At 40.8% G+C, this 20,887-nt stretch overlaps 3 protein-coding genes across 3 annotated transcripts in view; all 3 read right to left on the bottom strand.

The window, feature by feature from the left end:
* ulk2 (unc-51 like autophagy activating kinase 2) overlaps window positions 1–3,976 on the bottom strand; it is a 36,706-nt gene extending 32,730 nt beyond the window's left edge. The window contains exon 1 of the mRNA XM_061073713.1: window positions 2,903–3,976. Within this exon, the coding sequence (XP_060929696.1) occupies window positions 2,903–2,992 (90 nt within the window). The 5' untranslated portion in view covers window positions 2,993–3,976. The remainder of the gene's footprint in view (window positions 1–2,902) is intronic.
* A 3,020-nt stretch (window positions 3,977–6,996) lies between these two features.
* Window positions 6,997–9,130, bottom strand: tmem97 (transmembrane protein 97). The gene is made up of 3 exons (XM_061073030.1): window positions 8,967–9,130; window positions 8,710–8,854; window positions 6,997–7,797 (listed from the first exon to the last, which is right to left on the bottom strand). The coding sequence occupies exons 1-3, from the start codon at window positions 9,078–9,080 to the stop codon at window positions 7,523–7,525; spliced, it is 534 nt and encodes a 177-aa protein (XP_060929013.1). The 5' UTR covers window positions 9,081–9,130; the 3' UTR covers window positions 6,997–7,522.
* Window positions 9,131–11,479: 2,349 nt separating this feature from the next.
* On the bottom strand, window positions 11,480–19,548 carry si:ch211-167j9.5 (tyrosine kinase receptor Cad96Ca). Its single transcript, XM_061073635.1, has 11 exons — window positions 19,439–19,548; window positions 19,265–19,358; window positions 17,751–17,958; window positions 17,081–17,219; window positions 16,532–16,630; window positions 16,204–16,364; window positions 15,963–16,100; window positions 15,398–15,509; window positions 14,642–14,741; window positions 12,895–12,994; window positions 11,480–12,522 (listed from the first exon to the last, which is right to left on the bottom strand). The coding sequence occupies exons 1-11, from the start codon at window positions 19,497–19,499 to the stop codon at window positions 12,409–12,411; spliced, it is 1,326 nt and encodes a 441-aa protein (XP_060929618.1). The 5' UTR covers window positions 19,500–19,548; the 3' UTR covers window positions 11,480–12,408.
* Between the last annotated feature and the right edge of the window lie 1,339 nt (window positions 19,549–20,887).

A 20,887-nucleotide genomic window follows, 5' to 3' on the forward strand; every position in this document is an offset into this window, starting at 1 on the left:
AATGAGTCATTTTATAGTCAACGTGATTTTGCAAGACATGATTAAAAGAAACTCATATTCAGAAGTATTCATATAATGTTGGTTTCTAACCATATTGCAGAGCCCTACTTAGTGTACCTTTTTTAAATAATTTGACATAAGTGGATAAATATACATGAATATATTTGTGTACTTAAAGGCAAGCTGTGTTGATATAAACTGTATTGTCAGCATCAATGTTTAAGGGATGGCTTCGCAGGATGGAAGAAATTTGAGCTGTCACAGTAACACCAGGTCACTTTTGCTCTGAATGACATGCTGAATGACGAGGTACTCAAATGACAGATAGGGCAGTAGCCAGCCTGCTTACGCTAAAATTTAAGTTCGAGGAGAGGGACCTATTTTTTCTCTGGGAAGCTATTTTCAGTTGAGCTCCTGGAGCAGGTATAAAAAGACTTATGGAGCTCATGTGAGCTGAAAGGCACTCAGGACATGTGCTGCACATGCAAACATCCAACTAGGGACACAGCAATCAATCCAGCAGAGTACTAGACTGCTTCTATGCCTTTAAGAAAAAACACAAGTCAATCAAATGAAGTTGACAACCATTGAAGGAATTGTGTGAATAAAGCGACATGCTTTCCACATGAATCTAGGTTAATAGGAGATGTTCTTGTTCTGCGGGTGCACACCGCCCTAGAGGCTGGCGTAATACACGGCCAGCAGAGTGGCATCCATCCCCGGCTCACTGGCAACCTGTTCAGCCAACTGTGACTGAGCTGCCAAAACACACCCATAGAAAAAATGGGTCACAATCAATAGAAAGTGAACCTGCTGGCCCATCAAGTACTGCTGGGGGTGACAGGTGTGGATGGCAGAGACTTTGGAGTATTAACACAACATCTATTAGTTATTTCTCTATACATCAGTTGCTATCTTAACACCTATATCATCTGTCCACACTGTCATTATATCCTGTAAAGAAAGACACTGTGACATTGAAAAAGGAAGATGTCATGTCATTTGGCAGACGCTTTTATCCAAAGCAGCTTACAATTAGTGCATTCAACATCTATGAGGGCCATTTTAGGGCTTCAGTATCTTGCCCAAGGACACTTCGGACTTTTTAATCTAATTAAACAGAAATTTATTTATTTTGGGATAGTTAATGGCCAAAGAACTCATTCAATTTCATGAAAATCAGACATGCAAGTAAAGAGAAATGGTGTTTGATGATGTTTGATCAATTATTGTTATTCCTTCTTTCTACTTGCAAAGAAATCACTTAACCATAAACAAATAATCTCACTGGTATCAATCTGGTCAGGGGGGTTTAACATATCTTAAATTGACATGCTTCACATGACATTACAGCAGCTTATATCAGTTTAATAATTATAACTTTTGCTTATGATCTGCTGGTCAAACAAAATAACAAGCATCTTCATGAGCATGGTTTTCACTTTTATACATTCAACTTTATATCAATTGACAATTGATCAATGAGATTGATAAGTCTAAATGGCAGTTGCGGTCCTTTTAATTCTCTATTCTTCCAGCAGAATACATTTTAGACACATGCTCACTTGGTCACTGCTGGGCCATGATGCTGCCGGTCTCTGAGAAGGTTTTAGCAGACATGTAGAGGAGCACGTCTGTCTGCTTGATTTAAATTAATTGGATTCTGATACAATTGTTATTTACACTTTAGAGTTTTGTTTCTTTTTGTTTGGTTGTGGTTATTAAATAGGGGTTTTGGATAGTTACATAACAATGTCAAATACACAGCTGCTGACGCTATTAGCCGATTGTCCTACCTCTTCTCTGATGAGCCTATGCATATTAATAATAACTTGATATAACAGCGTAACTAGAGCCCATACAAGCACTGCCTGAGCAATGAAGTCATCGATGCAGGTGGCACTAACATGTGTATTCCTCCAAGGTGGAGCTTAATATGTTGAGGTCATGCAGATGATAGGACTTGATCATGATCACATGCCTCATCTGTTTTAAATACCACAGGGTTATGTGTTGTAAGATGTGCACATGTGATGTGTTGTAACATGTGCACATGTGATGTGTTGTTGCATGTCCACATGTGATGTGTTGTTACATGTGCACATGTTCCAGTGAAGCTGTGCTCATGTAAGCAAGAGTCACTGTTTTCATTGGGTCCTTTCAGTTCAGTATCCAGGCTCCCAGTTATTTTCTGAATTCATAGAAATATAGACAGAAGTTGCCCTGGAAGCGGGGGTGGGGGGGAAGCTCTAACGTCCCTGAGCAATTCAGGACCATCTGTTACACACCAGTAGTAATGGGGGCAACATGATGTCACCTCCTGCATCTATGTCACACACACACACAAACTAACTATCCTAGTGTCCTGTGACAGAAAATAACACACAACTCAAATGTAAACATCGAATTCCATGTCTGAGCATTACACACTGAGAGTCATTGGTTGTATGGCTTCAGTGTGAATGAACATCGTGCAGCTCTTACATAAGGATGGCTTGTATCCTTTAAAAATGGCAAAGGAAAAACACTGCACCTCATCCTCCCTCCTGCCTCAGTACGTCAGCAGGTCATTCAGTGGTGCCTGACTCATCCGTTTCATGAATGAACCAAATCACATACAACTTACACAGCTAACACCAGGCAGATGCAATCCGCTGTCACGGCTCTGTCCTGCACATGACATCACACTGCATCTAGACGTTCAGTTATTAAAGTGGCAGCGGATATCACCACCCTAAAAATGGTGACAGCCCACATACAGTGCTGCAGAACAGCACTCTGCACTGCCACTGAATGACCCAGATTTACAAACGAAGCTGCCAACCTGCCCCCTGTATTTCCTGCGAGAAGAGAAGATGGAAACAAAAGAAGAAAACACTGTGCAGCCGAGCCATTTCTTTACCTTCCTGTGTCTTCCTTTGAACACCACAGCAAACGCTCCATGACCAACCAGGTCTTTTCTGCTGTACTCAAAATCTCCCACCGTCTCCATTGTGATGGGCCGATGGTCCAGCTGATGCTGGGCACTGGTAAACAGCCTCTCCTCTTCCCAAACCAGTCCTGGAGCAGATGATCCGCTCGGTCCTGGCGATGCTGCTTCGTGCACAGCGAGTTATTCCATGTCGAGTAGCTCTGATGTGGCTTATTGCATAAATAAGAGATGCAGTCAGGACATGGTGCATTCACTTGCCCTCTGAGTGGGTCGGGATGTTTGTGTTGTCACACAGACCAGACGGCTTTGGGCATGACTAGCAACGATTCTGAGCTTAGCTTCGACCGTGCCAGCTGTCAGTGTTTGACCCAGTGGGAAAGCTGCGATTCAGCTTCGCTCACCAACACGGAGTGGCACCAGTCACCGGAGCTGTTCACAGGGACAGTCTACATGATGCCAAGCCTGCTGGACATGACCGTGACAACAGTGAAGCAGACACCGAGCTAGCCTGACTCTGATGATACCCTGTGGCTACAGCTATGGACATAGCCCATGTCTAGTTAGCAAGTCTCTGCGGACATGCTAACAATAATAGGGTCAATGACGTTAGCAGGTTGTGTAACACTGACTAATTCCAACGGCTCTGAACCGACACATTCGCGTTACAGCCAGATGTTAGCAGGAGGCTAGTGCTAGCATTAATGACAAGGACGCAACAGGAATGTCAACACGAATGTCAACACTTGTCTGACGGCGTTAGTCCTCATTGTGTGTCTTCTTCAACGAGACGTCCGAGTCCATGAGACACATCTCTGTCCTCCAGAAGACACGGTTTCCTCAGTGCGTCTCAACGTGAACATTAACTCCTCCTCTGGGATGAAGCGGACGTGAGAGCAGCTGTCTCCTTCACTGTCTGTCTCTTCACTGTCTGTCTCTTCGCTGTCTGTCTCTTCCACGTCCGCCTGCGAGCTGCTGCTGATAGAACGAGTGGAGATGAGTGGACAGCTCTATCTCCTCATATGACTCCGCAGCTCCTCCTCCGCTGCTGTCTCAAACAATACTGAGACCCACCACCGGGTTCCCTCTTTATACCTCTATCCCTCCGCGCAGGCCAGATGTACACCATTCCTTCCGCTGCAAGGGCTAGTCCGCCTCCTGAAGCTTTAAACGTCGCTTGACAAAGTCGTGTTTGTTTTTTAGTTTTTTTTTAAGTGGCCTAATTGAAATAATCGGGATGTTTTTCCCAATTATATGCGCTTTTTATGAAAATATCAAATGTTTGTCGTGTGCGCAGTTCACTAGGGATCCCAAGACCGTTGTAGTTTGACTTGTATTTAAATCAAACATATAGAAATAGATTTAAAGTGGGTTTTGTTTGCATGTTACATTAAAGTATCTGAGAACCTCTGAGACATACACTGTATCATACTCGTGTTTATCAACATTCTAAGCATTTACAACAAAGAGAGCTGAGGTGAAACCGGAGGAAATCCAATTATATTTATGAAGATGTAAAATTATATTGTACTACATGATTGTCACAGAAATTATTCAGAGTAAGCACAGTAATTTGGCTGCGGATAAATAATAACTAAATTGCACATGTATGTATAAATCAGGCTTGTTGTTGTCCACAGACTATACGCTGTCTAGAATCTTACGCCCCCTGATGGCTGCAAACATAACTTGCAGTACACTTATGTCCTAAACATATATAACAATGCCTGTATTGTGAGACACATACACGTGTTCAAGCCATAGACTGAATGGTTCAAGCCCAGTCACTGTGGATTTCAAAGAGACATTGGCAGACAGTAACTGTATGATACATGTGTGACCGAAGTATGACAGATGTGAGAGTGACACAGGTACAAATAAATACATAAAAATACCACATGACATTTTTTACATTTACCCTTTTTTAAGTCAAATTAAATGGGTACGTGCTTATTTTATATAGCTAATATAACCAGTATAATATATACTAATATATAACTCATATAACTAATTTAAAAATAGAATATTTAAACAAGGGTTTCCCACACCTCAAAAAAACCAATTTAATCCCCAGTGAGGGTGAATACATTGTTGGTATGTACTGCATAATTTGATACATGACCTTTAACCTCTTGAAATTAGCAGTACAGCCTGTAAAATAATTTTTAAGAGCTGCATTTACATTGCCAACTGAAATTGAACTTCGTCACTTTGCAATATGAAAGTCCATGCGATAGTAAGGGCCGTGCATTTATGCTGAGTACTGCCAAATCATGTGCTCTTATGCAAAGTTCAGGGAAGGTGAGGGGACATTTTTGTCAAAGTACAACACTGAAGAAAACCCTTTTTTACATAAACACAATATTGGCTATTTTTGGTTGTTCGTCCCTATTTTTTGTTAAAAAGAGACAAATAAAGAGAAACCAAAATAATAAAGTTAAAATCTGTACGTGACAAAAGTTTTTAGTGTGTGGTTAAACAAATGGAAGGTTGTACAACAAGGTTGGTGTCAAAGAAATTGAAATTAATATAACAAAATACGACCTGATCTGTCTATTCTTAAAATAAAACCAGCAAAATGCCTAACTAACTACTCTAAAGGTGCAGATCTCCAAAATACACAGGTGACACCAAGTGTGTCTGTACAGGTGACTCTGTCAGTGCAAAAGAGTTTAGGGAACCCCGGCTTACCTAATGTTCAAACAAACCTCCCACCACAAACCATACAAATAGCAAACAGCAAAACAGCATCACAACAGATCTGAGACTGAGTCAAAAAGACCCTGAACCCTGAGGGCTTGCTCCCTTTATTCTGGAGCCCTGGGTTGTGATAGGCTGAACCAACGCAGCAGCTCAAACTACACAAATGGAAGCCATCATCATCAGCAGCAGCAACAGCAACAGGGGCACCTGAGAGAGAGACAGGGGATGGAGAGAGAGACAGGCAGGAGGGAAGACACACAGGCCCTTTGACCCTGCCTGACCTTGCTGCAAGTAACACTGGTGAGCAGGATGAATTTCTCCGAGCTGCTTCAGATGACAGATTTGAGAACCGTTAATGTTATTACACTGTCAATACGTCTGTGGTGAAAAAGGAGCTTAACATAAGAGTTGTAGAATATTAGCACTCGTCAGCTACTGTAGAGCAACACAAGGAACCCTCCTAGAACAGTACAAAATGAATAGAAGCTACAAGATCTTACAACTTGAAGACCTATAGTCATCTACACTGTGTCTGATGGATATTTCCATCTTAACACAAGGCTCACATTATACAGTGGATAAATGTATTTAATTCACATGGACTTTTAACACGGTTTCCCACAAATAGTTTTAACAATGAACAGGTCTATTACAGTGATTTGTTCGACCAGGTAGAGAGGGTTTTCAACATAGCCAGAGGAGGTTTGATCTCCTCCAGTCTGTGCTAATGTCCTTAGGGAAGATCCTGCCGGCTGTGCAGGGAGTGTATTAATGTGTGTGAATGGGTGAATGTGGCTTCTAGTGTAAAGTGCTTTGTGTGGTTATTAAGACTCGAAAAACACTATATAAATGCAGTCCATTTAACATTTGTGTATGAGGAAAGTAGGAACACATTATTTATCCATCCAAAGCAAAAAGTAACTTAAAGCAATAGATTTCCATCAGGCCATCACATTTGGCCAGGGATTTTAATGGAGTTGTGATACGTGTAAACGTTTTCAGATCAGTTTACTTTAGTTTATTGGACAGTGATTGTAACAAGGTGTAAACGTTGAATAATAGTGTTATTGTCTCTTTTCTTTCTGAGGACCTTTGATTAACCAGGAAACAGATTTTACAGCTCTGCTTATTTTTCTCAGGTACAACCCAATGACATGAACTGACTGACTAGTGGGCTACAGCGGCTGCTGACAGCTGACTCATATTTTTTTGGTTCTAGAGTCACTGGCCAAACGTCAGGGCTCAATGAGCCACCATGACACACTTACCCTTTAGAGTCTACAGTTATATCCCAATTTCATACAGACTCATTATTAATCTTAACAAATTAGACTTACTGGACAAAAAGGATTCAGTTCTTCACGTTCAATCATCAATCACATTTTATTTGTATAGCCCATATTCACAAATTATAAGGTGTGACATCCTCTGTCCTTAAACCTGAAAACGGGTAAGGACAAACTATTGAAAACCCTATTAACAGGGGGAAAGGATCATAGAAAAGTCTCCAAGGACGGACAGAAGAGCAAGAGATGCCACGTGTAATGGAGAACATCAGAAAAACAAGAGTATTTACACAGCAGAATGGAAAGTAAATGAATTGAGGAGTTATGGTCAGTAATAGAAGAGTATCTGGGTAGACATACTGTATATCAAGCAGTTTTGTTTTAATCATAGACCACGGACAGCGGCATCCACAATCAGGATCCACCACCACAATCCTTTTAAATTTATATTTGGCTGCTTTAACAATGGCCCATTCTTTCTAATCCATGTTCCACAGTACAAAACACAGCTTCTCTGATCGATTCATACCACATATAAACGGTACATTCAGAAATGTAGAAAAATATCTTTTGATTTGAGAGTGAGGCAGACGATGTTGATGCGTCAGTTCTTCTTCTTGGTCTTGGCTGATGCATTCCCAGACTTGGAGGTGGAGTTGTATGTGGGGGACAGCAGCATGGTGAGGAGCAGCAGCACAGGCACCAGCAGGTAAGGAACATAGATGGAGATCAGCAGCCAGCGCTCCTGCACAGTCTGGGGCCCTGGGTGGGGCTTCATAGGGAACTGATAGAAAAGGATGTGGGCTAGGATCGGAACCAGCGTGGTGGCCACGTGTGTGGAATACACGATGGCAGGAGTCCTGATCCACTTACAGCCACCTGAAAAGAAACATATGACTTCAGACACTCGTGGACTACAGCCAGCTCTCCTCAATGTATTACAAATAGTCCTTATATTTAGAATAATGTTCGTTTCTCTAAATTATTTTAAGCCGCTGGAAAATGGAGGAACTATGTATAAACATGGCAATGATTCCTTCCAGATAAAGTAATGTTTCTGTAAAACCCCTTCAATCAAAACTGAAAGTCATCACTTCAATCACACTTAGATGGCTTCATGTCAAATCCACTGTGCTGCGTACAGACTCAATGTCATGACATTTGACAGGAGGAGCATTTTTTACTATCTCAAAGTAGGTGGCTGAGGGAGGAGAAAAAGGCCTGTCAGGGGACATTTTTTCTATCTTGATAATATATCAAGATAATAACTTGTTCCCACATGATAAACATTTTGTGCACACAATTTTCTTGTTGGAACAAGTTTTTGTATGTGCAGCAAATGACTACTGCTGATAACAATCACATTTTCTGTACAAGAGCAAAAATAATCTAATTTTATGAAATTCTAAAGTGAAAATAAGTAATAATAATAATTGTTAAAGACACACCTGAATTGTAGGTAAATTATATGAATATCTTGTAAGATAAAATGAATCATTTTTCCAGCTTCTGGCTTCTTACCTCTCCCACAGTTCTTTGCAACTGTTGGATAACACCACATTATTTCTACAGGGCTTCTCTCTTATCAGACAAACTACAACTAAAGATACAAAGGTTAATCATCTGTGAGCAAGTTTGATGAACAACTGTCTATGAGTTGTTGAGTTTAACTCACCACTCCCTGTGTTCCAGCACTCAGGAAATGCATGTATTTCGTGCATGTATTTCTAAGTAGCATTTACTAGACATATGAAATAGAAAGTCCAGGCAGATTTCACACAACCTACTGACCTTTTAGGAAAGCATACGCTGCGATGGGAAAGAAAGGAATTTGCAGCAGACTCTCGCAGAAAATGAAGGACTTGAACCAGACCGGAGGATCCAACATCATGGGGTCTTTATATTCCTCTGCATACCAAGTCAGAAGATCTTTGAGCTGCAGGTCGGAAGGTGCCACATAGCAGAAGAGTTACTGACACCACACCGTCCCTGTTTAACGATCAGTCACTGGTAGCACGGGTACATTACATGGTTCTTGGTCTACTTACCTGCTGCGGGTACACATGTCCAGGGAGCAGAGCCTGCAAGTCGATAAATAACGTGATGGGGATGTGAGAGGCAAAGTAGAAGAAGAAGATGAGCTCTAACACACGTAGAGACATTGTCCCTGGTTTACGGAACACAAGTGACAGTGAAGGTAAACACACAGGGAAGTTTCAGCAGAACGATGTCGCAAAACCGCGTGTTGGTAGGCTGGATCCTATTGGTTCACAAGGAAGGATGGGGGCGTTTCCAGACGCACCATTCACCAACACAAGGACACTATTGGCTGCTGTCTGGTTGACACTGATCTGCTTTTTAGGTGCGTTCAGAAAGTCCAAAATGTCTCCTCTCCTAACCACTAGTCCTCGAGCCCGGTGGAATGTGTCAATAATGCAAGGAGAGATTAGAAGGAGAAGCTGTAAGGAGTTAGGAAAGGAGAAGACGTTAGGAGTAAGGAAAGTAGAACCACAGTGCGGAGCTAATCTGACTCGATTTATACTCCCTGTTTAAAAAACAACTTTATTCATAATAGAAGGTACGAGCAAAATGTACAGTACTCTGTGCCGTGCGCTGACAGTTATAGTACAGTTCCCTTTTCCAAAACAGAACGGCACGTCCTGAGAAAATATGTTTTCATTTTATACAAAAGGGAACATTTAATCATTACCTCCTCACAGGAAGAAACAACAAAACAGATTTAATTGTAAATGAACAGGACTGAATTGTTGAAATAATATGATAACGTGAGGAATATACATGAAGAAAACCCAAATGGAGAGAGGCTTGTGTCCATTTTACACAGTCAGGGGGTTGAAATAACTTTATTTATTTTTATATTATATTAAGTCGTGATGATGATAATGTGAACTATAAAAGTTAAATATGCTTGTGAGTCCAGACTGGACAGATGTGGCAGAGAAGAGTCGTGTGAGGATCATTTCCGGATCATGTCATGAGAATAATACAGCTGTTCTGTTTGTTATATTTACTTGGTTGTGTCCAGGGGGAATTGAAGCTCATTTTCTAATAATTTAGAAAATCTGAGCAACTCTTATTATGGCAGCCGCTGAAACACTTTCCGGGTCGTGTCACTCAGTGAGGGAGGTTCCTGAGCAAAATTGACTATTCGAACGCAGCCTTTGTTTATTCCTCAACCGCGGTGCACAAAGACCCGCCCCTTTCCTGTCTCTCTGGCTAGTGCCCTTTGCCTTCATGGGAGATTATCAGGGTAAACCAATCATAAGTAGTGTGTGGGCGGGTCTTCACGCGAGATTCTCGAGTGAGCCGGAAATCGTTTCTGCACAGTTGTGTATTCATAGACTGTATATATAGAGGTGTAGCATTTGTTCAGTAGGGCTGAGTGACATCTAGTGGTGAAGTTGCATGCTGCAGCTGAACACCCCTCGCCTCACTCTCCTCTTCCAAACATGAAAGAGAACCTGTGGTAAGGTCAGTTGTCATACAAACTCAAAAGGTGTTTAGTTTGTCTAGTTTGGACAAATGTAAAAAGTTTGTTTGCAAAATATATTTATTCTTTGCACAAGATAATTAACTTCTTCGCACAAGATCATTTACTTGTTCACACAAGATATTAACTTGTTCAAATAGAACTAGTTAATATCTTGTGCACACAGGATGGATAATATCACCCTTATGTCAGACCCCTCTAACTGTTGACCAGTTAAAAGATCTAGAAGTTATTAAAAAGCAGAATTCATCTCTGATATTCTGCAAGGAAACTTTGAAAGTATCAATAATTCCCACATATATGATATAATGATTGGGCTGTTTTATACAGCGACAGCTCTGCTGGTTCAGTAAGCCATGGGTCATGATGAAAAACGCTGTAGGCATTGTTTGAGTTCAGTGAGTGAGAGCACACACTCACGGTTTGCACATTGATGGAATCTGCTTTCTGTATATGAAAAGCACTGAACCTCTCAACACAATGAATCACCACCCATGGCTTACAGTGTTGCTTCAATGCTAAGATTTTTACTCGTCTTATATTTTCAGATCCTCCTTCAAAAAGGGGGACTGATTGAAAAAAAGCAAAAGTAACTGTGTTCATTCATTATAAATATTTTTTCAGTTATCAGTTATTGGTTCTCTGAACGTATGAAACATGCATGTGGGACAGGCAGCGAGAGTCTGACGTCTTTCTGTGTTTCATTTCCATTCAGTCACACATGAGGCTGAAAAACCCCCACGTGTCAGGCAGCCTATATTTAGTTTGTTTGAAACATTAAGGCTAATAGATCGAAAAATCATAATATATATTATAATAATTTTGCTAAATTCTTCTAAAATGATAAAAAGACATGATGACTTAAAAAGACAGCTCCAGGAGGGGGTTCCAGTGAGAGCTGTAAGTTATGACATCTCCTTGTGCTCATTATGTGTAAAAGAATCATGCAAAAGAAAAGTTTTTACATAGAACGACTTAGAAATTACAAACGTGCAGAGGGTTGCAATATATGTCCTCACGACTGGTCCAACACAAACTCCAAAGCAAAAAAAGTCTCCATATTTTTTATTCACTGAACTGAAGACACTCAAGGGAATCCAGGATGGATCCATTCAGCGTGCTGCTGTTTGTCCACGTCGGAACATGAACAAAAAAGTTGTCACATAATGATAATGTGATGAAATCTCCATGTAATTGTTTTAATGTTAATTTATTGTTTTTCTTCTCGGTGCTGTGTTTCTGAACCAGTGAGTCTGCTGACCCAAGTTGTGTAACCAAAGGGATTCTCGGTTTACTCTTATATTGAGGAAAAATTATAAATAGTGAAAAATGTGGCAACATCGTGGAGGAAGACCATGGATAGTAGATCGTGGATTCAGATTTATAAGTATATACATTATGCCTAATCACATATAATACCATCATTTGCCATACCTATATAATTACAAGTGTCATTGCTGCTCCCTTTATCTCTGTCAGACATTTTTTATGTACAAATATTTTAAACAAAGATACACCTCTCCATGTATGTTATCCACAATCATCAACGTTGTAAATATTGTTTAAGTGCTCTGATACCTGTGAAATCTAGTTCACTTCTGTCCGTCCTGGCAGAGAAATCTCTTTTGTCAAACTAAAACTGTTATACTTGTGTCAATACAGAAAATGCACAACACATCAAATGACTTGGATCAAAGCTAAAAAGTAGAGGCATGGTATAATTATTTTTACAATGACAAATCAGCCCATGAAATGACATTACATTTACCGTCCAAGCAAGATTATTCAATTTCCTGTTGCATCTATTTTCGCTGTTTTATTTTTGATGGGTTGTTTATGTGTGATCATCTCACAGTTGTCTAATTTGAGACAGCACTTGAAAGGCTGCCCCCAACCAGATGCAGTGGTGCAGTCTAACCAGGGTGCATGGATTTTAAATGTACAGTAAACTGCTCGATCTGATGTTGCAGTTAATCTATTTAGATGTGATTTTCATCATCCAAGGTGACGTTTGCTGCTCGTAGATATTTAGAGTCATGATATTCAGCCTCGTCTGTTGCCAGAAGCCCTGGGCCCTCGATGTCCACATAATCCTGAAAAGAAGAGGACAGGGACGTTTTAATTCACCCTCAACATACCACATATCCCAACTATCTACCTAGTCAAACTGTGATGCAACATACTGTATGAGCAACTCATTGAAAGATTAGTTTTTTCTTAAACATTTTTTAATCATAGTTTAAATTCTAGGAAATTACCCTAAATGTAAATTCTTTCTTTCATCTCTGAGGATGTTGTGTTACATGAGATAATTTAAAGGGCATGTAGCTTTATATTCTAGATGAAGTTTGCATTAGGTTTCTTTACTACATTTTACACATTAAAACAAAGTCAAGAGATCCAAGCTTAGGAAATAATCATGTAAATCATTAGAAACATGGTTCAGCCATTCAGCTGTTTCTTACTGCATCATTTTCCAGGATGTTCTCCAGCATTTCGACAATGTCTGTGAATGAGGGTCTCAGTGTGTATGGCTCCCGCCAGCAGGCCTGCATGATATGAAGTCTGGGGGGGATTAGACATTTCAAATCATGTTATGAACAACTGGGAATAAAGGTACAGATGATGATACAAAATGAAATAAAGGACATTAGTGAAGATCAGACTGACATTTTGAAAGAATATTATTTCATTGAATAATGTGTCACAATAAGGGGATAGAGAGGATGAAATGCAGGAGCTACAGATTCAGGTGAAAAAAATAGAGTCCTTTATTGTAGGCAAAACACGGGGAAAAGGAACTTAAAGCAAAAACAGGTTTCCACATCGAAACTTGACAGGAAAAGCAGAAAGCGTACAAGCAAGTTGAACAAGACCAACTAAAAAAGGGAAGCACACAGACTTGTATACACAAGGGGGCAGGGCTGAACACAGGCGAAACACTTTAGGAAAAGATGCAGACAATCACAAGGGTGGGTGTTAAAGGTAGGTATGTTTATGAGCGGCTGAGCTCGATGGAAATAACTCGCAGTAGTAGTTGGAGATTCAGGTAGAAGAAGGGATTTTATTATTCCCAACAAATTAAGGCCGACAAGGCAGAATTATGAAAGAAAATACAAAATAAAACAAAAGAAAAAACAAACACTATGAAATAAGAAAATAAAAAGGCACCATGGCCAAACAAATAATTACAATAACACTATACTGTTTTCAACAAACACTTCCTCGAGAGCGCTCAGACTTACGTCCCTCTTACATCAGCTCTCCCCGACTTACGTCCTCCCATGTCTCTCCCCCCGACTCAATGATCAGCCCGGCTTAAATGGACCTAGACCACGCCCCGTATAATTGGAACATACCAATATTACATTAAGCACAGGGGTGTCCCAGGTACGGCCAGCTTCATAGCTTTAATCAGCTTAAACACTAAAACTCAATATGGCCGGTAGCATAACCAGCAACATATTGACACACAATTGTTCCCTAAAGGCATAGCCTACTAATTCTAGAACAGACTGTATACCGACACAGACCACAGACACGTAACACACACAGACAACATTTATACATATAACACGTGTCAACATGACAGTATATTGGTGCGGTGACGGGCGCCGCACGCACCGATACACAGGTAAACGGGGCAGTGCCATCACTGCCGTGACGGGCGCCGTGCGCTCCGTCACAGTGGGAAACAGGTCAAAGTCAGAAAATCAAGCTTGAGACACACAAGGAGCATAATATCAAAATACAACAGGAAACAGGATTCAGGGAAAAACAATGAAATACAAACCAAATCCAAACACAGTCTAAATGTGTTTAATCAGAAAGTGTCCAACAGAATCCGAAAGCTCTTTAGTTACATAGAGCTCAGAGTCATGACATAATGATGATTAATCAGTGACAAGGTCAACGTCTAATATCACAGAGAAAAAGCTGGGAAAGCAGCAAATCAACCTCACTTCATGGGCTGAACCCTGTAGAGTGAGATTAGTTTGGACCATAACTGACTGTTAGTTGAGTGTCTACAAGTAAAACGGTGAAAACTGCAAATTCACAGCCAACTATTTGTAATTTAATAATTATTCATTACAATATAGCAAATATTGTATGCACTTAAGAAAGACTATATCAAATTTGAAACATGAAAGTGCATGACAGAAAATATATATATCATTATTATTCAGTCTGATTTTATAGATTTTTACTCACATCTCTGGTCTGCAGCCTTGAGGGTTTGTGTTTTTTTGACCGATACAGATGTGGTACACCACTGCCTCTGATGTCTCCAGGTCTGGGTATGGTAAGGTACCTGAAAATGTAACGTGTACGTATGATCACAATGACAAAATAAAGTACAGATAGTTTAAATTGGTTGAATCAACTTTTCCACTGTTAAAATACATGTAGCCCATCAGGGTCTTTAGTTACCTGCTGTCTTTGAAAGTTAAAGTAATGAGTTTCATTGAATCCTCTTGGGTGGATAGATGAGTTAAGGATTGTCCCAAAGTGAATGAGATTGTATGATAATCAAAATAAATGTTTTTTTTAATTTCACTTTATCTGCCACTTTAATATGAAGAGTATTTTGCTTATCGTCTTTGCCTGTGTCTCATTGTGTTTAGGTTTTGTTGGATTTGTGCTCTCCCTCAGTTCTTTGTTTCCTGTTTTAATTTGAAGTTTTTGTTCCTCGTGTGTTTCCACCTTGAGTTCCCGCCCCCTGTGTCCAATTATCCAGTCAGTAATCATTTCTTTGGTTTTTGTAAACACTACCAGACATTTCCACTAAACATGGTGGAATGATGGGACATGGGTCAACAAAGAATCCATTAAATGTTGTCACCGATCCAGACAAAGGGAGAGATATAGAAATAATATTTACTATCTTTAACCAGGCATTTTGTAAAATACATTACACCTTCCGATCATGATAAATATATGTATATATAAATACTGCTCTTTACTCACCAAATGTCTGCATCTCCCACAGCACGATGCCAAAGGCCCACACATCTCCCTTGAAGCTGTAGTAGTTGTTCCTGAAGTACTCAGGTGGGTACCAGCGCAGTGGCACTGGCTGCTGTATAAGTTATACATATTGGAAAAAGGTGTTTTTTTTCTTTGGTATGAAAGTATTTTGAATCACTCATAACAGTTTTAGACTCAGTCACAATTGTAATATACCAGTATGATTATATATGGTGAGTTGATGGTGGAAATTAAGAGTTAACATTATTTCATGTTACTTCTGGTCTTTCTCATCAACACCATGTTTTTCGGAAACTGTTGTTGAAGAAAGATCAAATTGAGAGTGTGGTCAGTGTTGAAATTATGAGATGATTTTCTACCAATGAAACCTTCATTAAGTGCTAATGTTTCAACTCAGAGGGTTTATGATGATTTATTTAAAATTGATACAATCTCAACAACCTGTCATCTGATAAAGTCAAATGTCCTGGTGGTGTCATGCATGTCAACTATTAGGAAAAGTGAAATAAGTGTCACCGTTATCGTGTGGTCAGTGTTGTCTTACCCGTGGGTTCCTCCAGCGGCTGCTGTGGCGACTTGTGATGCGTGACAAATCTCGGGCAAGGCCGAACTCTGCCACTTTCACCTCCCAAGGAAACTTATTGACCATGATATTCCTCAGAGCCAAGTCACAGTGCACAATCTACAGGGAAGACCACAGCAGAAATGTATTCAGTTTTGGTGGACAAATTGTAAGAGATTGAAACATTACTCATCCCCATGCAGAGGACAGACTATGTTGTTACCATTTTGGAGCGCAAGTGGTTCATAGCTAGAGCGATGTGATAAGAGGCGATGGTGAGGAGGCTCTGCAGCTCAGGATCTGCACTCAGGTGACTTCTGTTGCTCTGCAGGAAGGTCTTCAGAGTGCCATAGCTCACATACTCCATGATCAGAATGTAAGGATCTGCACAAAGCAATAGACACAGTCAAACACACTCATAGATATGGTGACACAGTCCTAACTCAGAGAGCAGCAGTGAACAACAGGGTGGAAGTTAAAGGACTTTCCCCTCTTTCTTTCCAGCCGGTGGAACAGGTTCATCCTCCCAGAATACACTGCATGAATCTCACCCTCAGTGTTGCTCCAGTCCAGTAACTGCAGGATGTTCTTGTGATGCACCAGTTTCCTCATGATGGAAACCTCTATGTCCACATGCTTAGAACGGACACCTCAGGAGGGAAAAGACACAGGAATCAAGCACACTATGATTGATAAGTTACTTTAGCAACATTTGACCATGTGTGAAATGAGGCACTTTTTTTGCACTGGCCAAAAAAACGTCTAACACCCACTAACATCCGACCTTTGTCTACAACGAGAACGGATTCAATCAGCATTCACTCCTCAAATGACTCTGCAGTAGTGTTGGATTACAGTTAGTCGCTTTTGATTTGATGGACATGTTAAGTGAGAGCTACAAAGATATTCATGGTATCTTCATAGCTTTGGAAATGATTTGATATGGTCCAATTTTGTATGCAGTTTGTCTCTAACATAGGTAAATGGAATGCTTAACCCTCTTTTACAACTTACATGGGTTTTGGTTTTGTGCAAACATGATAACTTTGTGCCTTTTATCTCAGAAACAGCTACATAAAATAAATGCCTGTGTTTCTAACCTTCCTTGCTGATCTTGCACGTGAACATGTTGTGGCCTTTACACGTCCCTCTGGTCATCCTGGCCTGGTAGAAGGCGCCCTCCTTTCCTGATTTGATCAGCTGCATTAGGTTCAGATCTGTCTTAGTGAACCGAGGAACCTTCAATAAATGACATGAGACATTCATAAGAGGCGGCTGGAGGCAGCTTCAGAACAGCAGTGACACGGGCATCCACCAACAAACCAATACCACGCAGGTCAAAGTCACACTAATTGTCCACATTGCACCACAACTGTTGTATTTTGGCTCCACCTTGAGCTACAGTGATGATATGTTCCACACAAAAGCATTAGCTGACAGATCTGCAGAGATGATGGGATGCAGTCATGTCAACATGGAGCAGAATCTCCAAGGAAAGTTTCCAACATCTTCTTAAATCCACGGCACCAAGAACTGAGAGAAAAGTGAGGAACTACCCAGTATCAGGGTGGTGTTTCTGTTAAAGAGCTCAGTAAGTGGGTATCATGGCGCTCAATTCACCCTCTGATGCATGGGAGGTGTCCTCTGCTGTGTCCACAGGTGACTGGTGGCAGAAATCAATTGCTAACAGAGATCTAATATCTGATAAATAAATAAATTTTTCTATCTGAATCGTGCAATGGCGTGGAGAAGTTGGCAGAGTGGTGGTACCTGTGGCCGGCCTCTCCACAGCCCCCTGGACGAGGCCCTGACTGTGCTGCTGTGCTGCAGGGAAGCCCGGAGAGAAGGCTCCTCATCTTCCTCCTCCGCTGCTGGCTGCTGCCTCACAGGCCTGACGGGTGCCTCTAGCCGAGGGACAGGGCGAGGCGCCGATTTCCTCACCTCCAGCTCTCTAATGGTACGAACCAAAGAGCGATATCTACAAGAGAAAGTGGCGTATATTGTGAAACACACAGCACTCAACACTGTACCTTCCTCTACTGTCTCAAGATGTAGTCTTTTCTCTCTCAGTCTGATTGGAGAAGGTTGTTTATGCCTTATTTTCATCTTGTTTAAATAATTGTATTCAGGGTTAAACCAAGCAGCACTTTGATATCTTCAGTTTGTACATGATCACAACAGCTGTTCTCGTCTGCACTTCACTGGTTACTACAGACTTGATTTCAAATTGTGCTGAATATTTCTAAAGAACTTCACGGCTCAGCTCAGCCTCAGATCCTCGACCAGAGCTCTGCTGGTTGTTCCAGCTTCAGTGACTTCAGTGAGCTTTTATAATCAGGGCCCCTCGGCTCAGAGTCTCCCTGCCCGAGGATCAGAGACATCATTTAAATCACCTCCCTGAACAAGGGAAAGCTTCTATACGAAGCTCAAGATTCTTTACGAAGCTCAAGGCAGCTTTGGTTGGGAGTATATATATATTTTTTAAATACTAAAAGAAAGAGAAAAGAAAAGAAATCCTATCTGGACAATGTTTCTTAGACTGACTTCTAGACTGGCTATGCTAGTGGTTCTTTGCGGCTGTTCTTATAACACACTTATAACAAAATTAAAATCATAGAATGCTCATATGCTCACACTGGTAATGGTTAGTAGCTTATAATGACATAAAAGCACCACAACAGTGTTAAATGTTTAGAAGAAGCACCACCACAAAGGTGATGTCTTAAAACCAGAGTGTGATATACGTTCGGTCTGAAGCCAGCAGCCTGTCGGTTAATGTAGGTCAGCCCGTGTTGAGTTTCTGCAGAAATACATGCTGGAGGCCAGTTTGACAGAACAGGAAAACCACACAAAGAACTAGCAACAATAACATGAGCAGTGGCTGCATTCTTTTTGTATTTACTCCTGCACTGCGCCTGCGGCTCTTAAATGGAATAGAGACATAAGTAAAGTAGTTACACACGTGCTGTTACCATTTTTTGACAAGGTTTTATTTGCTCTTGTATAAACTCAGTTTTCACGTTTCATTGAATGATATGAAACCCTCTGCAGGATGTTCTGTTAAAATAAGATCTACTCAAACATGTAATTGAAAACCTTGACGTACTAGCTGCACTTGTGAATTTAGTCTTGAATGTTTCACCGGCCACACTATGTGTTTGGTATATAAAAAAAAAAAAATTAAAAAAAAATCAAGCCTTAGTGCAACTGTACCAAAGATTAAAACACAATCCACGACACTGACACCAGTAAATTCCTCGTGAAATCATTTTAGCCCCTCTTACTTTCTGATACACAGGATGCCCAGCAGTGTGAACGTCAGGACGGTGAAGGAGAGGGCCCCCGCGAGGAAGTAGACACCCTTGTCCATCACCAAGACTTAAAGAGTAAGAGAGAAACACTCAGCTCCAACGGGCTCTCACTGTGTGTATCTAAACTCAGCTGGATGAAAATGTTACCTGTAGAGTCTGAGGGCGGAGTCGAGCCTATAACTTCACTGGTGTTATTACCATCCATCATATGGTCTGCTCACTGAAGCGGACTATGTCTCAGACACGAGTCGTCAGACTGGAAGATGGCGATCGTGGTGTTAAAATACCATCAGTGATCCAAAGAAATGCTGAGCAGAAAGAAAGGTCACAAAATGAAATACTCAGAAACACGGGACTTTCTTTGTGAACGGATCAATGGCCCCAAACATTATCACACAGAGGAGACACATGAAGCTGACACATTTAGATTAAATGTTTACGATACAACGGAGTCTCACCTGTGGTTACCTGAACACCAGATCATCCTTAAACTGACTGGGACGACAGTGGAGCTGGAGCAGTCCGTCTGGGTCTGTCCTGTTTATTGTGCTCAACAATTCAACGTGGTCTTGTGCTAAGCCTGTCTGTACTGTCGCCAGCAGGAGACGTCATCGCATGTCAACCACCAACAAAAGCAGAGGAAACGCATTGTAGCAGCAGGCGCTTTGAGATGCATGACACTGTATCACATTCCACCTATGACTTAACTGCAGTCAAATCAACTATAACAGAACTTAAACAGGCAGTGACAGATCAGTGATGGGATTTTTGAGGTGTGAAGGTCTCAGATGAAACAAAATGTAAAACACAATGAATCAAGTTTAGCTGGTTTTGTTAGATTCAGATCACATACGAAAATTAGCCATGTTCTTTCAACCCAAAATGCTCAGAATCATCGAATCTAGTTACTTTTATGTGTGGCACGATGGTGCAGTGGTCAACACTATAGCCCCAACGATTCTGGGTTCGAACCGGAGCCTTTCTGTTTGGAGTTTGCATGTTTTTCTGTTCTGTGCTGTGAGGGTTTGCTCCAGGTACTTCAGCTGGTCCATTGGAGACTACTCTAGCACCTAAACCAGGTGCACATGTGTGGGTGAATGGTGTATAAAGAAGTTATCCTGTATCATTAGTTGTGTCCCCATGGCCTCACTGTATCCTGTCAGTGTGTGTGTGTGTGTCTATTAATGTTGGCCCTGTGATACACTAGGGACCTATCCAGGGTCTCTCTCGCCCCAAGGTCAGCTGGGATTGGCCCCAGCTCCTCAGGAACCCTCAAAGACGGTATAGATAAGAGGTATAGATAATGGACGTAAACTTATAAAGAGATATTATATATTTTTTTATACCAGTGTCAGCTCAAGTGATTTAATCCCTTTTTTGCACTGAAATAGACCAAGTTTTGAAAGTAGTATTTCATTGAAATTAATATTTAAAAATATGTATGTAAAATCGTACATTTTCTCCAGTGAAGTAACAGGCAGCTATAGATTGTACATTTTTGTGGTATTAAAAAAATATATATATATACCTCAAGTCTGACTTGTTAAATGGCTATTTATTTATCCTGGTGAATTTCTGGAGAAAATAATAAGAAAC

Source organism: Limanda limanda, chromosome 6, assembly GCF_963576545.1.
Source record: "Limanda limanda chromosome 6, fLimLim1.1, whole genome shotgun sequence".
Taxonomy (NCBI): domain Eukaryota; kingdom Metazoa; phylum Chordata; class Actinopteri; order Pleuronectiformes; family Pleuronectidae; genus Limanda; species Limanda limanda.

Coding starts and splice junctions, on each gene's coding strand:
- tmem97 (XM_061073030.1), bottom strand. CDS start 9,080: ATGTCTCTACGTGTGTTAGAGCTCATCTTCTTCTTCTACTTTGCCTCT. Junction 8,855..8,966: donor GACATGTGTACCCGCAGCAG/GTAAGTAGACCA, acceptor TCCGACCTGCAG/CTCAAAGATCTTCTGACTTG. Junction 7,798..8,709: donor AGCGTATGCTTTCCTAAAAG/GTCAGTAGGTTG, acceptor GTTTCTTTTCAG/GTGGCTGTAAGTGGATCAGG.
- si:ch211-167j9.5 (XM_061073635.1), bottom strand. CDS start 19,499: ATGATGGATGGTAATAACACCAGTGAAGTTATAGGCTCGACTCCGCCC. Junction 17,959..19,264: donor GGCATCCTGTGTATCAGAAA/GTAAGAGGGGCT, acceptor TTTCTCTTGTAG/ATATCGCTCTTTGGTTCGTA. Junction 15,510..15,962: donor GCCGCTGGAGGAACCCACGG/GTAAGACAACAC, acceptor TAACTTATACAG/CAGCCAGTGCCACTGCGCTG.